Source organism: Bufo bufo, chromosome 3 (genome assembly GCF_905171765.1).
Source record: "Bufo bufo chromosome 3, aBufBuf1.1, whole genome shotgun sequence".
NCBI classification, from domain to species: domain Eukaryota; kingdom Metazoa; phylum Chordata; class Amphibia; order Anura; family Bufonidae; genus Bufo; species Bufo bufo.
In genome coordinates, this window is record NC_053391.1 from 389,350,989 (window position 1) to 389,373,877 (window position 22,889).

At 43.3% G+C, this 22,889-nt stretch overlaps 1 protein-coding gene across 1 annotated transcript in view; it reads right to left on the reverse strand.

The window, feature by feature from the left end:
• Positions 1-22,889, reverse strand: part of LOC120993818 (multidrug and toxin extrusion protein 2-like) — a 190,250-nt gene that overhangs the window by 61,752 nt on the left and 105,609 nt on the right. Inside the window, exon 7 of the mRNA XM_040422285.1 lies at positions 15,399-15,496. Within this exon, the coding sequence (XP_040278219.1) occupies positions 15,399-15,496 (98 nt within the window). The remainder of the gene's footprint in view (positions 1-15,398; positions 15,497-22,889) is intronic.

Genomic DNA, 22,889 nt, shown 5'->3' on the forward strand with positions numbered 1-22,889 from the left:
TAAATAGCTGGGGAGGAGGGATGAAGCTGCAGCAGTATCTGTCCCTTGGTATCTGTGTTAGGGCTCACTCACACAACTGCATAGTTACCATGCTCATGCTGCTGACCGCAAATAGCAGTCTGCAATGCATGGGCACCCATTGACTTGAATCTGTCCGCAAAATATGGCAAAAGATAGGACACGTCCTATCGCCGCGTCCGTGACAACCTGCTCTATAAAAATACCACATGATCTAACCTGTCAGATGAATGTTGTAAATAACAAAAAAAACCTGTGCCAAAACAGCTATTTCTTGTTACCTTGCCTCACAAAAAGTGTAATATAGAGCAACCAAAAATCATATGCACCCTAAACTAGTACCCACATAACTGCCACCCTATCCCATAGTTTCTAAAATGGGGTCACTTTTTTGGAGTTTCTACTCTACGGGTGCATCAGGGGCCCAGCCATATGGCATTCCTTTTCTTCTGCGCTCTGCCGTGTGCCCGTACAGCAGTTTACGACCACATATGGGGTGTTTCTGTAAACTACAGAATCAGGGCCATAAATATTGAGTTTTGTTTGGCTGTTAACCCTTGCTTTGTAACTGGAAAAAAATATTAAAAATAAAAAAATCTGCCAAAAAAGTGAAATTTTGAAATTGTATCTCTATTTCCCATAAATTCTTGTGGAACACCTAAAGGGTTAACGACGTTTGTAAAATCAGTTTGGAATACCTTGAGGGGTGTAGTTCCTTAGATGGGGTCACTTTTATGGAGTTTCTACTCTAGGGGTGCATCAGGGGGGCTTCAAATGGGACATGGTGTAAAAAAAAACAGTCCAGCAAAATCTGCCTTCCAAAAACCGTATGGCATTCCTTTCCTTCTGCGCTCTGCCGTGTGCCCGTACAGCAGTTTATGACCACATATGGGGTGTTTCTGTAAACTACAGAATCAGGGCCATAAATATTGAGTTTTGTTTGGCTGTTAACCCTTGCTTTGTAACTGGAAAAAAATATTAAAATGGAAAATCTGCCAAAAAAGTGAAATTTTGAAATTGTATCTCTATTTTCCATAAATTCTTGTGGAACACCTAAAGGGTTAACGACGTTTGCAAAATCAGTTTGGAATACCTTGAGGGGTGTAGTTCCTTAGATGGGGTCACTTTTATGGAGTTTCTACTCTAGGGGTGCATCAGGGGGGCTTCAAATGGGACATGGTGTAAAAAAAACAGTCCAGCAAAATCTGCCTTCCAAAAACCGTATGGCATTCCTTTCCTTCTGCGCTCTGCCGTGTGCCCGTACAGCAGTTTATGACCACATATGGGGTGTTTCTGTAAACTACAGAATCAGGGCCATAAATATTGAGTTTTGTTTGGCTGTTAACCCTTGCTTTGTAACTGGAAAAAAATATTAAAATGGAAAATCTGCCAAAAAAGTGAAATTTTGAAATTGTATCTCTATTTTCCATTAATTCTTGTGGAACACCTAAAGGGTTAATGATGTTGGTAAAATCAGTTTTGAAAACCTTGAGGGGTGTAGTTTCTTAGATGGGGTCACTTTTATGGAGTTTCTACTCAAGGGGTGCATCAGGGGGGCTTCAAATGGGACATGGTGTTAAAAAGAACCAGTCCAGCAAAATCTGCCTTCCAAAAACCTTATGCCATTCCTTTCCTTCTGCTCCCTGCCATGTGCCCGTACAGCAGTTTACGACCACATATGGGGTGTTTCTGTAAACTACAGAATCAGGGCCATAAATATTGAGTTTTGTTTGGCTGTTAACCCTTGCTTTGTAACTGTAAAAAAAATATTAAAATGGAAAATCTGCCAAAAAATGGAAATTTATTTCAGGACCAGGCCATTTTTTGCAAATCTGACCAGTGTCACTTTAAGTGGTGATAACTTTAAAACGCTTTGACTTAGCCAGGCCATTCTGAGATTGTTTTTTTTTTTTGTCACGTATTGTACTTAATGTCACTGGTAAAATGAAGTAAAAAATGTATTTTTATTTATAAAAAAATACCAAATTTGCCAATTTTTTTTTAAAAATTGCAAATTTCCAAGTTTCAATTTCCCTACTTCTATAATACATAGTAATACCACCAAAAATAGTTATTACTTTACATTCCCCATATGTCTACTTCATGTTTGGATAATTTTGGGAATGATATTTTATTTTTTGGGGATGTTACAAGGCTTAGAAACTTAGAAGCAAATCTTGAAACGTTTCAGAAATTTTCAAAAACCCAATTTTTAGGGACCAGTTCAGGGCTGAAGTCACTTTGCGAGGCTTACATAATAGAAACCACCCCATTCTATAAACTACACCGCTTAAAGTATTCAAAACTGATTTTACAAACTTTGTTAACCCTTTAAGTGTTCCACAAGTGTTCCACAAGAATTAATGGAAAATAGAGATACAACGACCGTTGTGTGCATCCGCGGCCGTTGTTCCGTTTTCCTTTTTTTTTCGCGGACCCATTGACTTTCAATGGGTCAGTGGAAAAATCGGAAAATGCACCGTTTGGCTTCCGCGTCCGTGATCCGTTTTTCCAGTCCGTGAAAAAAATAGGACCTGTCCTATTTTTTTCACGGACAACGGTTCACGGACCCATTCAAGTCAATGGGTCCGTGAAAAATCACGGATGCACACAAGATAGTCATCCGCGTCCGTGTTCCGTTTCCGTGATCCGTGTCCGTTTTTCCTATCATTTTCAATGCAAACTTGACTTAGTTTTTTTTTTTCACTTTTCATGTCCGTGGATCCTCCAAAAATCAAGGAAGACCCACGGATGAAAAAACGGACACGGATCACGGTACAACGGAAACAGTTTTTGCGGACCGCAAAAAAAACGTCCGTGTGCATGAGGCCTTAACAGCCAAACCAAACTCAATATTTATGGCCCTGATTCTATAGTTTACAGAAACACCCCATATGTGGTCGTAAACCGCTGTACGGGCACATGGCAGGGCGCAGAAGGAAAGGAATTCCATACGGTTTTTGGAAGGCAAATTTTGCTGGACTGTTTTTTTTTTGACACCATGTCCCATTTGAAGCCCCCCTGATGCACCCCTAGAGTAGAAACTCCAAAAAAGTGACCCCCTTTTATAAACTACGGGATAGGGTGGCAGTATTGTTGGTACTAGTTTAGGGTACATATGATTTTTGGTTGCTCTATATTACACTTTTTGTGAGGCAAGGTAACAAGAAATAGCTGTTTTGGCACCGTTTAAATTTTTTGTTATTTACAACATTCATCTGACAGGTTAGATCATGTGATATTTTTATAGACCAGGTTGTCACGGATGCGGCGATACCTAATATGTATACTTTTTTTTTTATTTATGTAAGTTTTACACAATGATTTCATTTTTTAAACAAAAATAGTGTTTTAGTGTTTCCATAGTCTGAGAGCCATAATTTTTTCAGTTTTTGGGCGATTACCTTGGGTAGGGTATGATTTTTGCTGGATCAGATGACGGTTTTATTGGCACTATTTTGGGGTGCGTGTGACTTTTTGATCGCTTGCTATTACACTTTTTGTGATGTAAGGTGACAAAAAATGGCTTTTTTTACACCATATTTAGTTTTATTTTTTACGGTATTCACGTGAGGGGTTAGGTCATGTGATATTTTTATAGAGCAAGTTATTCCGGACGCTGCGATACCTAATATGTATACTTTTCTTTTTATTTATGTAACTTTTACACAATGATTTCATTTTTGAAGCAAAAAAAAAATCATGTTTTAGTGTTTCCATAGTCTGAGAGCCATAATTTTTTCAGTTTTTGGTCGATTACCTTAGGTAGAGTATGATTTTTGCGGGATGAGATGACGGTTTTATTGGCACTATTTTGGGGTGCATGTGACTTTTTGATCGCTTGCTATTACACTTTTTGTGATGTAACGTGACAAAAAATGGTTTATTTAGCACAGTTTTTATTTTACATTTTTTTACGGTGTTCATATGAGGGGTTAGGTCATGTGATATTTTTATAGAGCCGGTCGATACGGACGCGTCGATACCTAATATGTATACTTTTTTTTTTATTTATGCAAGTTTTACACAATAATATCATTTTTGAAACAAAAAAAAAATCATGTTATAGTGTCTCCATATTCTGAGAGCCATAGTTTTTTCAGTTTTTGGGCGAATACCTTAGGTAGGGTATGATTTTTGCGGGATGAGATGATGGTTTTATTGGTACTATTTGGGGGTACGTGTGACTTTTTGATCGCTTGCTATTACACTTTTTGTGATGTAAGGTGACAAAAATGGTTTATTTAGCACAGTTCTTATTTTACATTTTTTTTACGGTGTTCATCTGAGGGGTTAGGTCATGTGATATTTTTATAGAGCCGGTCGATACGGACGCGGTGATACCTAATATGTATACTTTTTTTTTTATTTATGTAAGTTTTACACAATAACAGCTTTTTTAAAACAAAAAAAAATGATGTTTTAGTGTCTCCATATTCTGAGCCATAGTTTTTTTTATTTTTTGGGCGATTGTCTCAGGTAGGGGCTCATTTTTTGCCGGGAGAGGTGACGGTTAGATTGGTACTATTTTGGTGGGCAAACGTCTTTTTGATCGCTTGCTGTTGTACTTTTTGTGATGTAAGGTGACAAAAAAAATGGTTTATTTAGCACAGTTTTTATTTTTTATTTTTTACAGTGTTCATATGAGGGGTTAGATCATGTGATATTTTTATAGAGCCGGTCGATATGGATGCGGCGATACCTAATATGTATATTTTTTACCCCCCCCCCCCCTATTCTTTACCAATTTTTTTTAACTTTATTTGGGGAAAATAAAGTTTTTGTTTATTTTTACTTGAAACTTTTAATTTTTGGGGGGAAAACGTAATTTTTTCAACTTTTTTTTTCACTTTATTTTTTGTCCCACTTTGGGACTTGAACTTTTGGGGGTCTAATCCCTTTACAATGCATTCCAATACTTCTGTATTGGAATGCATTGGCTGTATGAGTAATACAGTGAGTATTACTCATACAGCTTCCGGCCTGTGAGATCCAGGGGGCTTTCATGCCATCGGGTCCCCCCTACAGCCGCATGGGGACCTGATGGCACCGCCCGCCGCCGCAACCGCAGGTAAAAGCCGCAAACCGCAGGTCTGAATTGATCTGCGGTTTGCGGCGATCACAGGGGGGGGGTCACGAGATCCTCCCGCGCATTTAGCCATGGTGCCTGCTCAATGATTTGAGCAGGCACCTTGTTCCGATCACCGCCCGCCGGGCGGCGGTTATCGGAAATACACATGACATACCGGTACGTCATGTGTCCTTAAGTACCAGGACAACATGCCGTACCGGTACGTCATGTGTCCTGATGAGGTTAAAGAACAGGAATCTATTAAACTCTGATCTTAAAACACGTTTATAGAAGTATATCATGACATGAAAATAGGAGATGCCTGAGGACCTTAGAAGAAGTTGTTGATGCTTGTAAGAGGTTATGAAACCATCTGTAAAATTTAACTCTACTACTCAACAGAGAGCTTTTGTATAAATGAAGGAAATTCAAGACCAAAAGTCATGCCAAGAACAAGGCAAGTAATAGTCTGTGAGGTCACAAAGGAACACAAGGTAATTTCTACTCAACTAAAGGTTTTTCACATTAGCTAATGGTAATTTTCATAAGTCCACCATCAAGAGGACACTGAATAAGAATTGTGATAGCAGGATTGCAATGAGAAAGTCACTGCTCTCCAAAAAGAACATTGCTGCCCATCTGTAGTTTGGTAAAGATCACTTGGAAAAGCCAGATGTTTTGTGGACGGATGAAACCAAAATAGAACATCCTAGTTTAAAAATGCAGAGAATAAGAGCAAAAAGTGGAGAAAGCAGGTGAGGTGCCGACAGGAGATTTACTCTCTGCCCACCTCGGGCTGCAGCTATAAGTGACTGCCAATAAGCCTTTTTACAGTATTCACTATGGCGGCCTAGTCTAAGCACCGCACTGGTTTCCTGTGCAGCGGAGAGTGGAAGCTCAGCTCTCACATGAGAGCCAGGCTCCTGATCTAAAAGCCTGAATCTGCAGAAGTGACGATCCTGACCATTTAACCCCTAAGATACCACGGTCAATAGGGACCAGGCATCCAAGTGGTTTAGAGGGAGGGAGCTCACTCTGTCTACCATCGGCACCCGATTTGCATGGCAGTCTAGGGCCTAACAAAGGCCCCAGTTCTACCTGTGGTAAATCTGTATCAGACTGTGCCTCTCTAAAGCTCAGTGTAACACGGACTAATACAAAAATCTACAAGTTCAAAAATACACCATTTTCCTTTTAAAAAAAGCCTTTCAATTGTCAAAAAAGAAAAAAGAAAATCCCCAGCACATATTTGGCATCACTGTGTCCATAACGACCCACACCAATCATGTAATTTATTCCGTACAGTGAATGCCATTAAAAAAAAATTAAAAAAAATTGCTGTTTTTTGATTATTTGACAAAAAAATAATATTAAAATCAAGGCATTACCTCATAATGATCCTAATGAAAACTACATTAGGTGAAGTTGCCGACTGTAGACTCTGCTGCTGGAGCTCCAGAGGAGACAGGTAACAGAACAGGGATTGATGGCCATAAACTATAAAGAAAGGGGTCTTACTGTAAACTTTCTAGGATCGTTTTTGTAAGAACACTTCTGCATGTCAAGTTAACTGGGTTGCTTTGCTTCCCTGGGCAATGTTAGGTGTTGCAGGTAGCTGATTAGGATTTGATTAATACTCTGCACCTGTCCATTGATTTGCAGATGGTAAGCCAAGGAAAAGTCCAACTTGATATCCAACAGCTTGCCTATAACTCTCCAAAACATAGAGGTAAACTGTACTCCCTGATCAGACATGATGTTTAAGGGCAAACCAAGTAGTCAAAAATTGTGTTCCACGAACAGCTTGGCCAGTTGACTGGCAGATGGGTGACTGAGCTACGGTTCGAAGTGAGCCAGTCGAAAATCGATCACCCAACACCCAGATAGATTACTTAGCACCCTGCTGAAGAAAGCAGGTTGGTTGATAAAGTCAATAGTGTTAAGTTGCCACAGGACATTGGGAAAAGGTGAGGGGAGTAAAAGTCCTGCAAGTTTTTGTTTTGGAGAATTTTTCTGGGCCTCAGTAAGATAGGCAACAGCATAGTCCTGAACATCCTCAGAGATTGTAGGCCACCAGTAGTGTTGAGTAATCAGGTCAAGTGTCTTGTGGAGACCAGGGTGACCGTGGGCGTTGGAGAGATTCCCCCAGAACAGGACCTGCTTCCTCTTAGCCATAGGGACATACATCTTGCCAGGTGGGATGTCTCAGCTGTACTGGAGCAACAGGGATGATGCTGGTAGGATTGATTATGTGCTGGGGCTCCTCTGTCCGATCAGCAGGGTCATAGAAACGAGAGAGGGCATCTGCCTTGATATTCTTGTTGGCTAGATAGCAATGTAGAATTTAATTAACCCGTGCAAAGCACAATGACCATATAGCCTGACAAGGATTGAGGCTGAAGATAAGTCAAGTTGTTATGGTCTATGTAGATGATAACAGGATGTCAGGAACCCTCCAGCAGATGATAGCACTACTCCAGGGCCAACTTAGAGAGAAACTCCTTGTGCCAAATGGAATAGTGCTGCTCTGCCAAGGAGAAGGCCTTAGAAAAAAACTGTCACGGACTCTCCCGTGACAGGGGCCAGGAGATCAGAGAGACTGGCAACATGTGGGTTAATCTGAATGGCTCCTTGTGGATCATTTGTGTATGTGTTGTTTTGGTAATGACCACACCTCTGGCAGGTGTTGTTGGTTTGGTCATTTAACTTCCCCTATTTATTACTGCTTACCCCTTGTAGGGGTGTGGTTTATAGCTTCACTTTCTGGACTCTGGGCTAGCTGGTTGTTGGTTCCCAGTTGAGCTCCTGGCGCTGCCTTTGCTCCACATGAAGTTAAGTGTCGTCTTTCCTATTTGTATTTTGTTTGTCGTATTCCCCTGTCTGTTGTATCCAGGCCTGAGGGAGACTCCTGTTCATCCTTCTGATAGAGGAATAGGTTGTTTCAATTCCTGTCACTATACCAGGGCCTTACAGAGTGTGTTAGGGCTCTAGGTTCCTGTGTATGAACTTTCCTACCATCTAGGTCAGTTCATACTGATAGTTAGTCAGGACTTGGATTAGGGTTGTTCTAGGAGGTGACCTTCTCCTTTACCCTAGTTTCCAGGCGTCGTTCCTATCCCCTTCACTCCTGTGCTCGGTGTGGAGTTTTCCGACAAAAACCCCAGGTGAGCATCTTGCCAGAGATACCTTTCTGAGAAAGAATGGCTAGAGCTCCTATGAAGGATGCATTAAACTCCAGTAAGAACTGGTTGGAGGCATGTGGTCGATGAAGAATTGATGCTGGAGAGGAGGCCATTTGAAAAACTGGAAGGCTGATTCGGCCTCTGGAGTACATTCCTTCGCATGTGCGCATGCCCGGACCAGCGGTGCACTGCGCACGCGCGGGATATCGGCCGGTCCTATGGATGAAGCAAGGGACTTGAAGGGCGGGCCAAGGAAAGAGCTGGGGAGGAGTTATGTAACAAGAAGGCAGAGCAGCCTGGGCTCCTACACACCGAACGCCGCCCCTGGGCACTTGGGAGCCCTCATTTACATATGGATTAAACGTTGTTTTTCCTGCTGGTGAAAGTCAGAAGAAAATTACAAAGGTACCATTTGAATCATGGATAGGAATGCTAGAGAGCCATTTAAGTTGTGTACAACGTCATATTTTGGTGACAGACTCCCTTTAATAATTAGCAAAGCTCATGAACCCCTGAATAGCTTGCTGGCCAGTTCAAGACAGCAGACAACTTCTCAAGATCCATTTTAATACCATGACCAGAGATAATGTAGTCCAGGAAGAGAGAGTTTTTTTTTTTTTCAAAGAAGCACTTCTCAAACTTTGCACAGTCTGTTCTCCCTCAGGCACTGGAGGACATAGTGCACATGATTCCGGTGTGAAGTCAGATCAGGAGGGAAGATTAAGATGTCGTTCAAATAGACCACTACACAGGTATAGAGGAGATCATTAAGAGAAATTTTTAACAAATTCCTGAAAAAAAATTAAGGAGCATTACTGAGGCCAAAGATTCAATTTTGTGAAGATCCTGGCTCCCTGGAGCCTATCAAAGAGCTCAGGGACTAGTGGAAAAGGATTTATGTTATTACAGTAATTTTATTCAGTCTTGAGTTCATGGCCAAAAGGAACTGTCTTTTTCCCTGAAAAAAAACTGATGCCAGACAACGAGAGTGACAGAAAATCAAAGAAAAAATTGCACTGAGTTCCAGTCTATAATAGGACTGTGCATGCAGAGCCAGGGCAGTCCCAATAAGAGAGGGCTTGTAGACACAGGCCTGAGATACGAGATCTGTGTGTGCAACATTTGTCATTTGAGGCTCCATGGGCATGGTCACATGTTGTATGGATTGTGGGAGAACCATCCAGTTGATGGATGTCACCACCATGAACTTTTCTATCTGCTTTGTAGGACTACAGTATCGACTTACCAAGGCCTGGTGCAGGATGTTTCCTGTTGACCCAGAGTCCAAGAAGGCCTGCATGGTAAACCAAATCTCACCGCATAACAGGGTCACAGAAAATGTTAGCTTTGGAGAGAACTTGACATCTCTCCAATCGACTTGGTTGCTGGAGTTCCTGCCTTGAGAAGACAGGTACACAAAAAGTGTCTTTGGGCTCCACAATACATGCATAAGTCTCTGCTGCATCTATGGTGATGCTCCTCCTCAATCAGACTTTTCTAGTTGCATAGGCTCCAGAACAGGAGACTGAAGCATGCATCTCTGCTAAGTAGGTGCCAACCTGGGAACTCTCTGCTTATGTGCAGATTCCTTGAGGCGCTCTCTGAACCAGAGATCAATCTATGTGGCCAGGGTAATCCTATCATTCAAGGTTAATGGGACTTCACGACCTGCCATTTCATCTTTTGTGTGTCCTGACAGCCCTTCCCAGAAAGCTGCCACCAAGAATTCATTGTTCCAAGAGAGATCTAAGGTAAGCGTACGGAATTATATAGCATACTGCCTGACTGTCAGGTTGCCCTGGGGGAGGAGCAGATGGGATGAAGCTACTGAAGTGGTATGGTCAGATTCTTCAAAGACATTATGAAAAGTAGCCATGAACTCCTGGAGATTGCTGGTCAGTAGGACATTCCCAGAGGGGAGTGGCTCAGGCAAGTGCTTCTCTGGGCAGGAGGGAAATTAGGGCAGCCATCATGGACCGGTCGGTAGAAAATTTGCGGGTCAGTAGCTCAAAGTGGATGGTGCACTGGTTCAAGAACTCTCTTCCAGACTTATTTTCCCTATAGTGTGGGGAAAGTGGAAGGTGCAGGCTGGAAGCACCAGAGACTGTGACTAACAAAGGTAATAGTGCAGACAGTGGGACTAACAAAGGTGATCCTGACCACCACACTCACTAATCTTCTCCATATAAACTTTGGGCAGGCCCACCTTGGGTGGTCCAGTGGATTCCATGATCTGACCAAACTGTTACGGAATTTGGTGTGGAACCACTGTGTAAACCAACAGATTTGACTTTGGGCTACTCCTAAGGGTGTTATCCTGGCAGTCTCCTGGTTTAACCTTTAACACCTGTACAGGGATTTGGACTTAACTGCAGGGGAACCACCAGGCCGCTACCTCCTGAAGTAGTCTTTGTATGGTTGACAGCTGACCCACAGTGGTCAGAAACACTGCTGGGAAGCACCAAGGAATCAAGAAAAATTGTAGTCAGGGACAGGCTGAGGTCAGTGCAGGCAGGATACAAGCTATATGGTAAACAGTCTGAGGTCAGGGCAGGAAGTGACTGGTCAATATGGAGGGGCAGGCACAAGTCAGATCAGGCAGCACAATCCAGGAATTGGGCAGAGAATCAGTAAACAGGCAAAGCAACTATACTGTATACTAGCACACTAGATAACTTATTTCTCAGGCACCCTCCTGGTAAGCAGTCTGAGGTGAGAGCAGGAAGCGACTGGTTAATATAGAGGGGCCGGCACAAGTCAGGTCAGGCAGCAGAGGGTCACAATCCAGGAATTAGGCAGAGAGTCAGTACATGGGCAAAGCATCTATACTGTATACTAGCACACTAGATAACTTATTTCTCAGGCACCCTCCTACACATCAAGGTGCCTTAAGTACCTCAAATTAATTAGCCAGGCTGGAGCAATTTATTGTGCGTGCTGGCCCATTAAGAGCTGTAGGGAGCGCAGAAAGAGGTCTAACCGGCAAGCATGCTGCAGCCTGTGTGAAGAGAGTGCAACTCTGGCAGCCAGGCCTTTGAGAAAGAGAAGAGCAGAAGCCCGGTCTGCGCCGCCAGGATACAGAAACCTAGGACCAGGGAGTGAAACAGCAGAGGCCTTGGGCTGTCGCTATAACAGTTATTTAGGGAATCTGACCTGGGTCTTTAAGGGTGTCAAGTTTGGGGGTCTATTTATATAGGTGGTCTGGATCTGTATTTTTATAGGGTCTTTTATGGGTGTCTAATTTATTTGTCTGTATTTGTTAAAGGGGTTCTGGACTGGAGACTATAAGGGTACAACCATGAGGCATATACAATATGCTGTGGATTAGCAGGCAGAAACTCTGCAGAATTTTACACTGTATAATAAATTATGGAAACTGACATGCAATGCAGATTTTAAATCTCCAGCATGTCATTTTGTCCCCTTGGATAACGGAGGTTTTTGCATTTTCATTTTTCTTCCCTGTCTTCCCAGAGTCATAACTTTTTTATTTTTCCTTTCACATAGCAGCATGAGGGCTTGTTTTTTGCGGGACAAGTTGTAATTTCTAATGCCACCATTTAATATGGCATAAATGTAGTGGGAAGCAGGAAAAAAATTCCAAATTGGGTGGAATAAAATGCAAATCCGCCACAGTTTTAAGGGTTTTGTTCCTACAGCATGCTCTATGCTGAAAAATTTACCTGTGTCCTTCATTATCTGGGTCAGTACGATTACAACATTACCACGTGTAGGTTTTTTTGTGTTTTAATACTGAAAAAATAAAAACTTTGACACAAATTTTTTTGACCCCCAAAACTTTTATGGTTATGTCTGAGTTGTATGGGGGCTCATTTTTTTGCGGAATGATCTGTAGTTTTTATTGATACCATTTTGGAGTGTGTGTGAATTTCTGATCACATTTTATTAAAATTTTTTGGGTGACAGAAGTGATGAAAAAATGGTGAATCAACTATTTTGATATTTTTTTCAGTATGAGATTAATAATTTATATTTTAATAGTACCGGCATTTTTTAATGCGGCAATACCCATTATGTTTATATTTTTTATTGTTTATATATTTATTTTTTTATTCTAGGGAAACGGGAGTGATTTAAATTAAAAAAAAATTATATTTAACACTTTTTTAACTTTTTTAACTTTTTAGTACCCCCTCTAGGAGGCTACATTATCCACTAATTCGTTTTTTTTATGGCTTATACTGTATTTCCATAGAATTACAGTATAAGCTCCAATTGCTGTTATCCTATGTTGGCCTGTCACCTGCTGACCAGCATAGGAACTGCAGCTCTAATACGCTGGGTCTCTTCAAGCCACGGCATTTAAAGGCTTAAATGCATTCCATCCGCATTATTGCCGGTCACAGACATGAACCGCCAGCTATGGCGCACGCTGCACTCCCGATTGGGCGCCATGCTTAAAGACCTACCCAGGGCCATACATGTAAAGCACTGGGAGCCTAAGGGTTTAGCAGTGGATTTGTTCCACAGAATTCACCCTTTGAAATGTATAATTTTTGCCCACAGGGGCAGAACTATCGTGGCAGCGACTGCTGTGGGGTCAGGGTCTTTAGTCTGGGGTCTCCCCACCAGATTATACATATAATAAATATATATATTACACTCACTTATAGATAGTAAGAGTGCTCTTCTAGTGGCCATTAGCAAGAGCTGAAGGACCTGTGATGACATCACTGCCATGCAGGGACGTGCACAGACATTTTGAAGGGCAGGGGCTTAAGTATAAAAAAAAAGGGCACTTGTCATAATTTCAAAAAAAATTTGTACCACAAAGCTTACTTTTCTAGAAGTCCTACCGTGTTCTCCATAAATTTTTTGATACTGTAATTATAAACATGACAGAATCCACAACCCCCAGTATGCAAAGGGCCAACCCACTACAACCACAAGTATGCAAAGGGTCAAAGTACTACAACTATTGTTCCTTTGCATACTTGTTTTGTTCCTGGACTTTAAACTATATACCATGTATTACCAGGGCACTGAGGGCAGACAGGCACTAAAGGAGCTTAGGCAGCAGACGGAGTCCCACAGGCCGGCTGTTTCTCCCTTGCATTAATTCCGCTGGGGGGATCACGTGACGTAGCAGACGTGCGTCACGTACGTCCGCTACCCAGGCAGCCCCTGCGCTAGCCTTAAAGGACCCTGTCACCCTGACCCTGCACTGGTGATCGAGCGGACTGGTGTATAAATTGTATCGATGAATAAATTGCGCTGCCGCCGGCGGGATGGAGGGGCGGGGGGGCGCGTGCGGACTCGCGGCGAGCTTGTAGTGGGTCGGCTTGCTTGGGACAACATAAAAAAAAGAAAAGGGCATTAAAGGGGCAGGGGCAGAAGGGGGCAGGGGCTCAAGCCCCCTTTGAGCCCTATGTGTGCACGTCCCTGCTGCCATGTGATATGAGGGGATCCAGCTTTGTGTGGAGAATTAAAGTGAAGAAGTGAAGAAGCATGGATTCAATGTAAGAGCCAGGGAAATGTGGGGAGTTGTAGTTGTCTTCTCTTATACCTCATCCCTGTAATGTCCTCTGATATCACATAATAATGGTCTGGACATGCTGGGAGTCGTAGTTCTCTAATCTTATAACTCCTCATCCAGTAATGTCTTCTGATATAACATAATAACAGTCTGAACATGCTGGGAGTTTTAGTTCTCTCCTCTTATACCTCCTCCCTGAAATGTCTGATAGCAAACTCTTAGAGGCAGTCAGGAAAGGAGTTAAGATTTCTACTTTAATTTGGCTTACACGGTTACATAGATTATGGTTTCCATTCTCACCCAGGTATGATGTCCTTCTTTTGCGAGAGTGATGTTCTTTTTTGGGGTTATGAAAATGGCCATCCTACTGCCAGTACACACGCAGTAATAATGATTATGAATGTGTGCCCAGGCCATAATTGGTATCTGTCATCCATTATGGCCCAAGCCTCATTCTTTGGACATGAGCTCTCCAGCAGGCGTGATGCAGCGACATTGCTGGATTAAATAGAAGAGCGCATGGCCAAGGATCATCCCCCTGCCTGTCCTGGTCTACTCATCCCAGCAGGTGACATTACGTCATTGCATAGCGGCTGTTGGGGAGAGTGGGATGTACTCCATTCATCGTGAGAACGGGACTGGGTGAGTATTATTTTATGAGGATTTTTATTTTATTTACACAACTGGGGGCCTTCACTTATATTACGGGAAGTACTACTGTGTGGGGGGGGGGGGGCATTAAGGGGAAGCACTACTGTGAAGATGGACTAAGGGGGCATAACTACTGTGTGGGGGCACTAAGAAGGCATAACTACTGGGTAGGTGTTTTTTTTTGGCAAGTGTACATGGTCTTGACTTGCCATGGGAGAGAAGGAAGCTATTCGGGAGGAAGAGGAGCCGTTCAAACATTTGCTGTGGGGCCCAGCCTTTTCTAGTTGCGCCCCTGGTTTTTGCTGTGGATTCATAGTGCATCTGTAGCAAAATCCACAGTGGAAAAGCACAGAAAGATGGTGTTGACTATAATTTCAGTGGGCAGTGAGTAAGAAGTGGGGACCAGGTTTTGCAAACAGCATAGGGCCTATTGTCTACTTAAACAGCCATTGCATCACATTCCCTTGATTAGCTATTCGGCTAGGGCTACACGCTGACATGTGTCGCGCGACACATAGGGCACAACTACTACACTGCAACATGTGTCACGCGACATTGTCACGCGACAATTTTTATAATGGTAGTCTATGGTGTTGCACTGCGACATGCGACATACTGCGACACGACAGTCGCAGTAAAATCCATCTTGAATGGGTTTTTTGAGACTCTGTGTATCGCAGTCGCAGTGGTACACCATAGACTACCATTATAAAATTTGTTACACGACATTGGTGCGACAAAATGTTGTGCGACAAATGTCGTCGTGTAGCCCTAGCCTTACATCTATTGAGATCTATATTGGTAGGGTCTTCTCATAGCAAATATAAATCTACACTGTGCAACTATACTGCATTTCTATATTTTTCTGCTCATTTTTGTTTTGTGAAATAGGACATCACACCCGCTACAAATTGTCTTGAATTCACCATGGACTGTCAGTTGTCATTGATATTTATAGCATAAAAAAATGATAACTTACTCCACTCCCATCTTCAGACCATAAATTAAAACTGCATTGGCCACTGCATTAATCACATTTACTAATATACTAGTGAGGACCTGAGGCCACATTATTTTCTGAAAAGGAAACAACATGTTTCTTGGTTAGTTGCTGTTAATTAGTGAATAATGGAACATACTGTACATGTTTAGATTGGATTATATATTTACACACATAATAGGGACATAGGTAGACATTGGTTGGTGCAGAATCATCTGTGAATACTGATGGTGGAAGAACATTTTATACCTTATAAACGTGGAGAAAACAAGTCTAGCTGATATATGGCATATACACTGCCACAGGTTATATTATATACAGGTGAAACTCGAAAAATTAGAATATCGTGCAAAAGTCCATTTATTTCAGTAATGCAAACTAAAAGGAATTGCATTAATGCAACTTAAAATTAGAGTTTTGTAAAAAGGTTCAATATTATAGGCTCAAAGTGTCACACTGTAGTCAGCTAATAATCCATACCCCCTGAGCAAAGGGTACCTGAGATTGTGACTTTGGGGTTTTCATAAGCTGTAAGCCATAATCATCCAAAGTATAACAAATAAAGTCTTGAAATATCTCGCTTTGCATGTAATGAGTCTATCTCATATATTAGTTTCACCTTTTAAGTTGCATTACTGAAATAAATTAACTTTGCACGATATTCAAATTTTTTGAGTTTCATCTGTATTATCCCAAACCAATGAACAGCACTCCAAATACATGTAGTTTATTTGTGACAACAACTAGTGCCACACACTTTGCACAATTAGCCAGTTACAGGCATAAGATGTTTTAGAGAGAATGGTTATTTTCATCAGGCTTAGGCCTCCTGCACACGAACGTATTTTTTGCGGTCCGCAAAAACGGGTCCCGTTTTTCCGTGATCCGTGACCGTTTTTTCGTCCGTGGGTCTTCCTTGATTTTTGGAGGATCCACGGACATGAAAAAAAAGTCGTTTTGGTGTCCGCCTGGCCGTGCGGAGCCAAACGGATCCGTCCTGAATTACAATACAAGTCAATGGGGACGGATCCGTTTGACGTTGACACAATATGGTGCCATTTCAAACGGATCCGTCCCCATTGACTTTCAATGTAAAGTCTGGAGTCCCTTTTATACCATCGGATCTGAGTTTTCTCCAATCCGATGGTATATTTTAACTTGAAGCGTCCCCATCACCATGGGAACGCCTCTATGTTAGAATATACTGTCGGATATGAGTTAGATCGTGAAACCTCATTTCCGACAGTATATTCTAACACAGAGGCGTTCCCATGGTGATGGGGACGCTTCTAGTTAGAATATACTACAAACTGTGTACATGACTGCCCCCTGCTGCCTAGCAGCATCCGATCTCTTACAGGGGGCCGTGATCAGCACAATTAACCCCACAGGTGCCGCACCTGAAGGGGTTAATTGTACTATCATATCCCCCTGTAAGAGATCAGGGCTGCCAGGCAGCAGGGGGCAGACCCCCCCCCCTCCCCAGTTTGAATATCATTGGTGGCCAGTGCGGCCCCCCCCCTTCCTCCCTCTATTGTAATAATTCGTTGGTGGCACAGTGTGCGCCCCCCCCCCCTTCCTCCCTCTATTGTAATAATTCATTGGTGGCACAGTGTGCGCCCCCCCCCCTTCCTCCCTCTATTGTAATAATTCGTTGGTGGCCCAGTGTGCGCCCCCCCCCCCCCCTTCCTCCCTCTATTGTAATAAATCGTTGGTGGCACAGTGTGCGCCCCCCCCTTCCTCCCTCTATTGTAATAATTCGTTGGTGGCACAGTGTGGGCCCCCCCCTTCCTCCCTCTATTGTAATAATTCGTTGGTGGCACAGTGTGCGCCCCCCCCTTCCTCCCTCTATTGTAATAAATCGTTGGTGGCACAGTGTGCGCCCCCCATCGGCCCCCCTCCCTCTATAGCATTAACAACATTGGTGGCCAGTGTGCGGCCTCCCATCTCTCCCCCCCCCCCCCGATCATTGGTGGCAGCGGGTTACTAGCAATAGTACAATAGTAAAAGATTTATACTTACCTGGGAGCTGCGATGTCTGTGTCCGGCCGGGAGCTCCTCCTACTGGTAAGTGACAGTTCATTTAGCAATGCGCCGCACAGACCTGTCACTTACCAGTAGGTGGAGCTCCCGGCCGGACACGAACATCGCAGCAGCCACCAGCAGGTAAGTATGAATCTTCTACTATTGTACTATTGCTAAGTAACCATGGCAACCAGGACTGTAGTAGCATCCTGGTTGCCATGGTTACCGATCGGAGCCCCAGCGATTAAACTGGGACTCCGATCGGAACTCCGCTGCCACCAATGATGGGGGGGGGGGGGGGGATGGGGGGCCGCACACTGGCCACCAATGTTGTTAATGCTATAGAGGGAGGGGGGGCCGATGGGGGGCGCACACTGTGCCACCAACAAATTATTACAATAGAGGGAGGGGGGGGCGCACACTGTGCCACCAACGAAAAATTACAATAGAGGGAGGGGGGGGGCCGCACTGGCCACCAACCTATTATTACAATAGAGGGGGGGGGGGCCGCACTGGCCACCAATGATATTCTAACTGGGGAGGGGGGGAGGGTCTGCCCCCTGCTGCCTGGCAGCCCTGATCTCTTACAGGGGGATATGATAGTACAATTAACCCCTTCAGGTGCCGCACCTGAAGGGGTTAATTGTGCTGATCACGGCCCCCTGTAAGAGATCAGGGCTGCCAGGCAGCAGGGGGCAGTCTTGTACACAGTTTGTAGTGTATTCTAACTAGAAGCGTCCCCATCACCATGGGGACGCCTCTGTGTTAGAATATACTGTCAGTTCTGAGTTTTCACGAAGTGAAAACTCAGCTATGAAAAAGCTTTTATGCAGACGGATCTTCGGATCTGTCTGTATAAAAAGTAACCTACGGCCACGGATCACGGACACGGATGCCAATCTTGTGTGCATCCGTGTTCTTTCACGGACCCATTGACTTGAATGGGTCCGTGAACCGTTGGCCGTGAAAAAAATAGGACAGGTCATATTTTTTTCACGGCCAGGAAACACGGATCTCGGATGCGGCTGCAAAACGGTGCATTTTCAGTTTTTTCCACGGACCCATTGAAAGTCAATGGGTCCGTGAAAAAAAAAAACGGAAAACGGCACAACGGCCACGGGTGCACACAACGGTCGTGTGCAGGAGGCCTTAAAGTTGACATCGGGAATCGAGAGTGATCACCAAAGAAGTGAATTAGCATTCTGATACCAGAATTTTGATTTGATTTTGATACCAAGAAAATTATTGTTATACTCAATACCAATTTGATACCACATAAAAAAAACACAAATTAACCCCTTTTTTGTAATCACTATAACAGCCGTTCACTCACTCTCCCCCTAATCGCTATTGCATCCCTCACTGTACTATTTCCCCTATCACATACACATCTTTTGTTTTAAAATAATATAGCCGTATGAAACACTTGTTTAAGCAGGGTGCACTGCAGGCACTCTGCACAAGTGTATGTGATAATAGGGGAAGTAGTACAGTGAGGGATGCAATAGCGATTAGGGGGAGAGTGAGTGAACGTCTGTTATAGCGATTACAACAAAGCTACTAACAAAGTAGCAAAATAGGGAAAGTAAATAGATATGTATATCAGCTAGCACTTTAACCCTAATGCTACTGACACATGGTGGCAAGAATATAACAGACTGACATTATTCAGCTACAACTTCTTCAAAATAAATAAAAAAGCCATACCACGTTATCTTTATGGGATATGAAGTTAATATCCCAAAAGACCTCCCTTGCATATGAAATAGAATACATTTATGATAATAAATTAACAAAATAAAAATAATTAAAAGGGATACATACAGTAATAACTGACGCCTATCCCATAACACGACTATATTCAATTTTAATTTCCCTTTTATATTGGGCTTTAGAGATATTTTAAACAGAAATAATAAATATTATGTTTTAAATAAAAATGGCCAAAAACAGGAACCATATAGCCTTAGGCTATTTAACCTTATATTATTATCACATTAAGGGCTCATGCACACGACCGTATGCCCTCCGAGACATACGGTCCGTGAGCGGGCCATATGTCCCGGAGCGGCATACATCGTGCGTACGGGAGTGCACAGCATCATAGGTTACTATGATACTGTGCACATCGGGCCGCCCGCGGGACTATTGTCCTGCACTTATATGATCATATGAGGACAGGACAATTATTCCCCCGGGCGGCCCGATGCGCACAGTATCATAGTAACCTATGATGCTGTGCGCTCCCGTGCGCACTATGTATGCCGCTCTGGGACATATGGCCCGATCATGGACCGTATGTCTCGGAGGGCATACGGTCGTGTGCATGAGCCCTAATAGTAACCCCATCAAGCATTGCATCCTCTCATATAATGGACAAGATGGGGTTAGTGCATGAGATACATGATGGAGTTACTATTAATGTGAGGTACATGGTTTTATCAATATACCTCATTAATAGTAAATAACCCCATTATGTACCTCACATTAAGCCCATGTTTACCAACATATTAGGTACATGATGGGGTAATTATTAATGCAAGACACACGGGGGTACTAAAGTCATAACACTCCGTGCCTCATGTTAATATAAGGTAACCTCATGTACCAACACAACAACCCCATGTTGCCCATTATAAGTAGGTACTTGATGCAGTTACTTTTACTATTAATGCGAGTCACATGTACTAACAGAATAACACCATGCGCCTCACATTATTAAGTGACCCCATCATGAGTCTCATTAACACCAATGTTTCTCTATGCTGCCGAATATCATGGGGCTGGGGGGACTTACGCTGTGTGTCACAGTATGCAAGATGGGGGCACATAGTATATGGGGAAAAAGGGGGCACTAATCACTGCAGCGATGTGGCATACATCTTGCCAGAGCCCAGGTCCAACTCCTCCTGGCACAGTACAGGACTTGTACTCCCGACACAGGGTCTGCACCAGACCCACTTCCCCTCATTCTACCTGCTTTCTCCTGCTGAATAGTACAGCTTAGTATCAGAAAATGGGTAATCCTGGTATCGAACCGAACCAGGTATTAAAGTATCGAAAAAGTAAAGCAAGTATGTGCTTCATAATTGAAAAGGCAGTCCAGTACACATCTTGAGAAATGTATGCAGTCCTGGAATAGCCATTAGTGTTGATCGTGAATATTCAAATCTCAAATTTTTATCGTGAATATCGGCACTTCTAGAATTAGCGAAGATGTAGAATATAGTGCTATATATTCGTAATTGCGAATATTCTAGATTTTTTTTTCATCAGTAACCTTCCTTCTTGCTTGTGGGCCAATGAAAAGGCTGCAATATCTTTGTCAGAGCTTAGCAACATCCCTAGCAACCAATAGGAAAGTTGCCTACCCCTTTACTATATAAGAAACTCCCCAGCAGCCATTTTCTGCTGTTTTTTTGCAGTTCTGAGAGAGAGAGCAGTGACATTGCTGTGCTCTGTGCCTTCATCTGGATCTTATTCCTTATCCAATTACATTAGATAGTTAGTTAGCTCATATACACTGCTCAAAAAAATAAAGGGAACACAAAAATAACACATCCTAGATCTGAATTAATTAAATATTCTTCTGAAATACTTTGTTCTTTACATAGTTGAATGTGCTGACAACAAAATCACACAAAAATTAAAAAATGGAAATCAAATTTTTCAACCCATGGAGGTCTGGATTTGGAGTCACACTCAAAATTAAAGTGGAAAAACACACTACAGGCTGATCCAACTTTGATGTAATGTCCTTAAAACAAGTCAAAATGAGGCTCAGTAGTGTGTGTGGCCTCCATGTGCCTGTATGACCTCCCTACAACGCCTGTGCATGCTCCTGATGAGGTGGTGGACGGTCTCCTGAGGGATCTCCTCCCAGACCTGGACTAAAGCATCTGCCAACTCCTGGACAGTCTGTGGTGCAACGTGACGTTGGTGGATAGAGCGAGACATGATGTCCCAGATGTGCTCAATTGGATTCAGGTCTGGGGAACGGGCGGGCCAGTCCATAGCATCAATGCCTTCGTCTTGCAGGAACTGCTGACACACTCCAGCCACATGAGGTCTAGCATTGTCTTGCATTAGGAGGAACCAAGGGCCAACCGCACCAGCATATGGTCTCACAAGGGGTCTGAGGATCTCATCTCGGTACCTAATGGCAGTCAGGCTACCTCTGGCGAGCACATGGAGGGCTGTGCGGCCCTCCAAAGAAATGCCACCCCACACTATTACTGACGCAATGCCAAACCGGTCATGCTGGAGGATGTTGCAGGCAGCAGAGCGTTCTCCACGGCGTCTCAAGACTCTGTCACGTCTGTCACATGTGCTCAGTGTGAACCTGCTTTCATCTGTGAAGAGCACAGGGTGCCAGTGGCGAATTTGCCAATCTTGGTGTTCTCTGGCAAATGCCAAACGTCCTGCACGGTGTTGGGCTGTAAGCACAACCCCCACCACTGGACGTCGGGCCCTCATATCACCCTCATGGAGTCTGTTTCTGACCGTTTGAGCAGACACATGCACATTTGTGGCCTGCTGGAGGTCATTTTGCAGGGCTCTGGCAGTGCTCCTCCTGTTCCTCCTTGCAAAAAAAAGGCTGAGGTAGCGGTCCTGCTGCTGGGTTGTTGCCCTCCTACGGCCTCCTCCACGTCTCCTGATGTACTGGCCTGTCTCCTGGTAGCGCCTCCATGCTCTGGACACTACGCTGACAGACACAGCAAACCTTCTTGCCACAGCTCGCATTGATGTGCCATCCTGGATAAGCTGCACTACCTGAGCCACTTGTGTGGGTTGTAGACTCCGTCTCATGCTACCACTAGAGTGAAAGCACCGCCAGCATTCAAAAGTGACCAAAACATCAGCCAGGAAGTATAGGAACTGAGAAGTTGTCTGTGATCACCACCTGTAGAACCACTCCTTTATTGGGGGTGTCTTGCTAATAGCCTATAATTTCCACCTGTTGTCTATCCCATTTGCACAACAGCATGTGAAATTGATTGTCACTCAGTGTTGCTTCCTAAGTGGACAGTTTGATTTCATAGAAGTGTGATTGACTTGGAGTTACATTGTGTTGTTTAAGTGTTCCCTTTATTTTTTTGAGCAGTGTATATATATATGTATATATATATATATATATATATATATATATATATACATACACTCACCTAAAGAATTATTAGGAACACCTGTTCTATTTCTCATTAATGCGATTATCTAGTCAACCAATCACATGGCAGTTGCTTCAATGCATTTAGGGGTGTGGTCCTGGTTCAAGACAATCTCCTGAACTCCAAACTGAATGTCAGAATGGGAAAGAAAGGTGATTTAAGCAAATTTGAGCGTGGCATGGTTGTTGGTGCCAGACGGGCCGGTCTGAGTATTTCACAATCTGATCAGTTACTGGGATTATCACGCACAACCATTTCTAGGGTTTACAAAGAATGG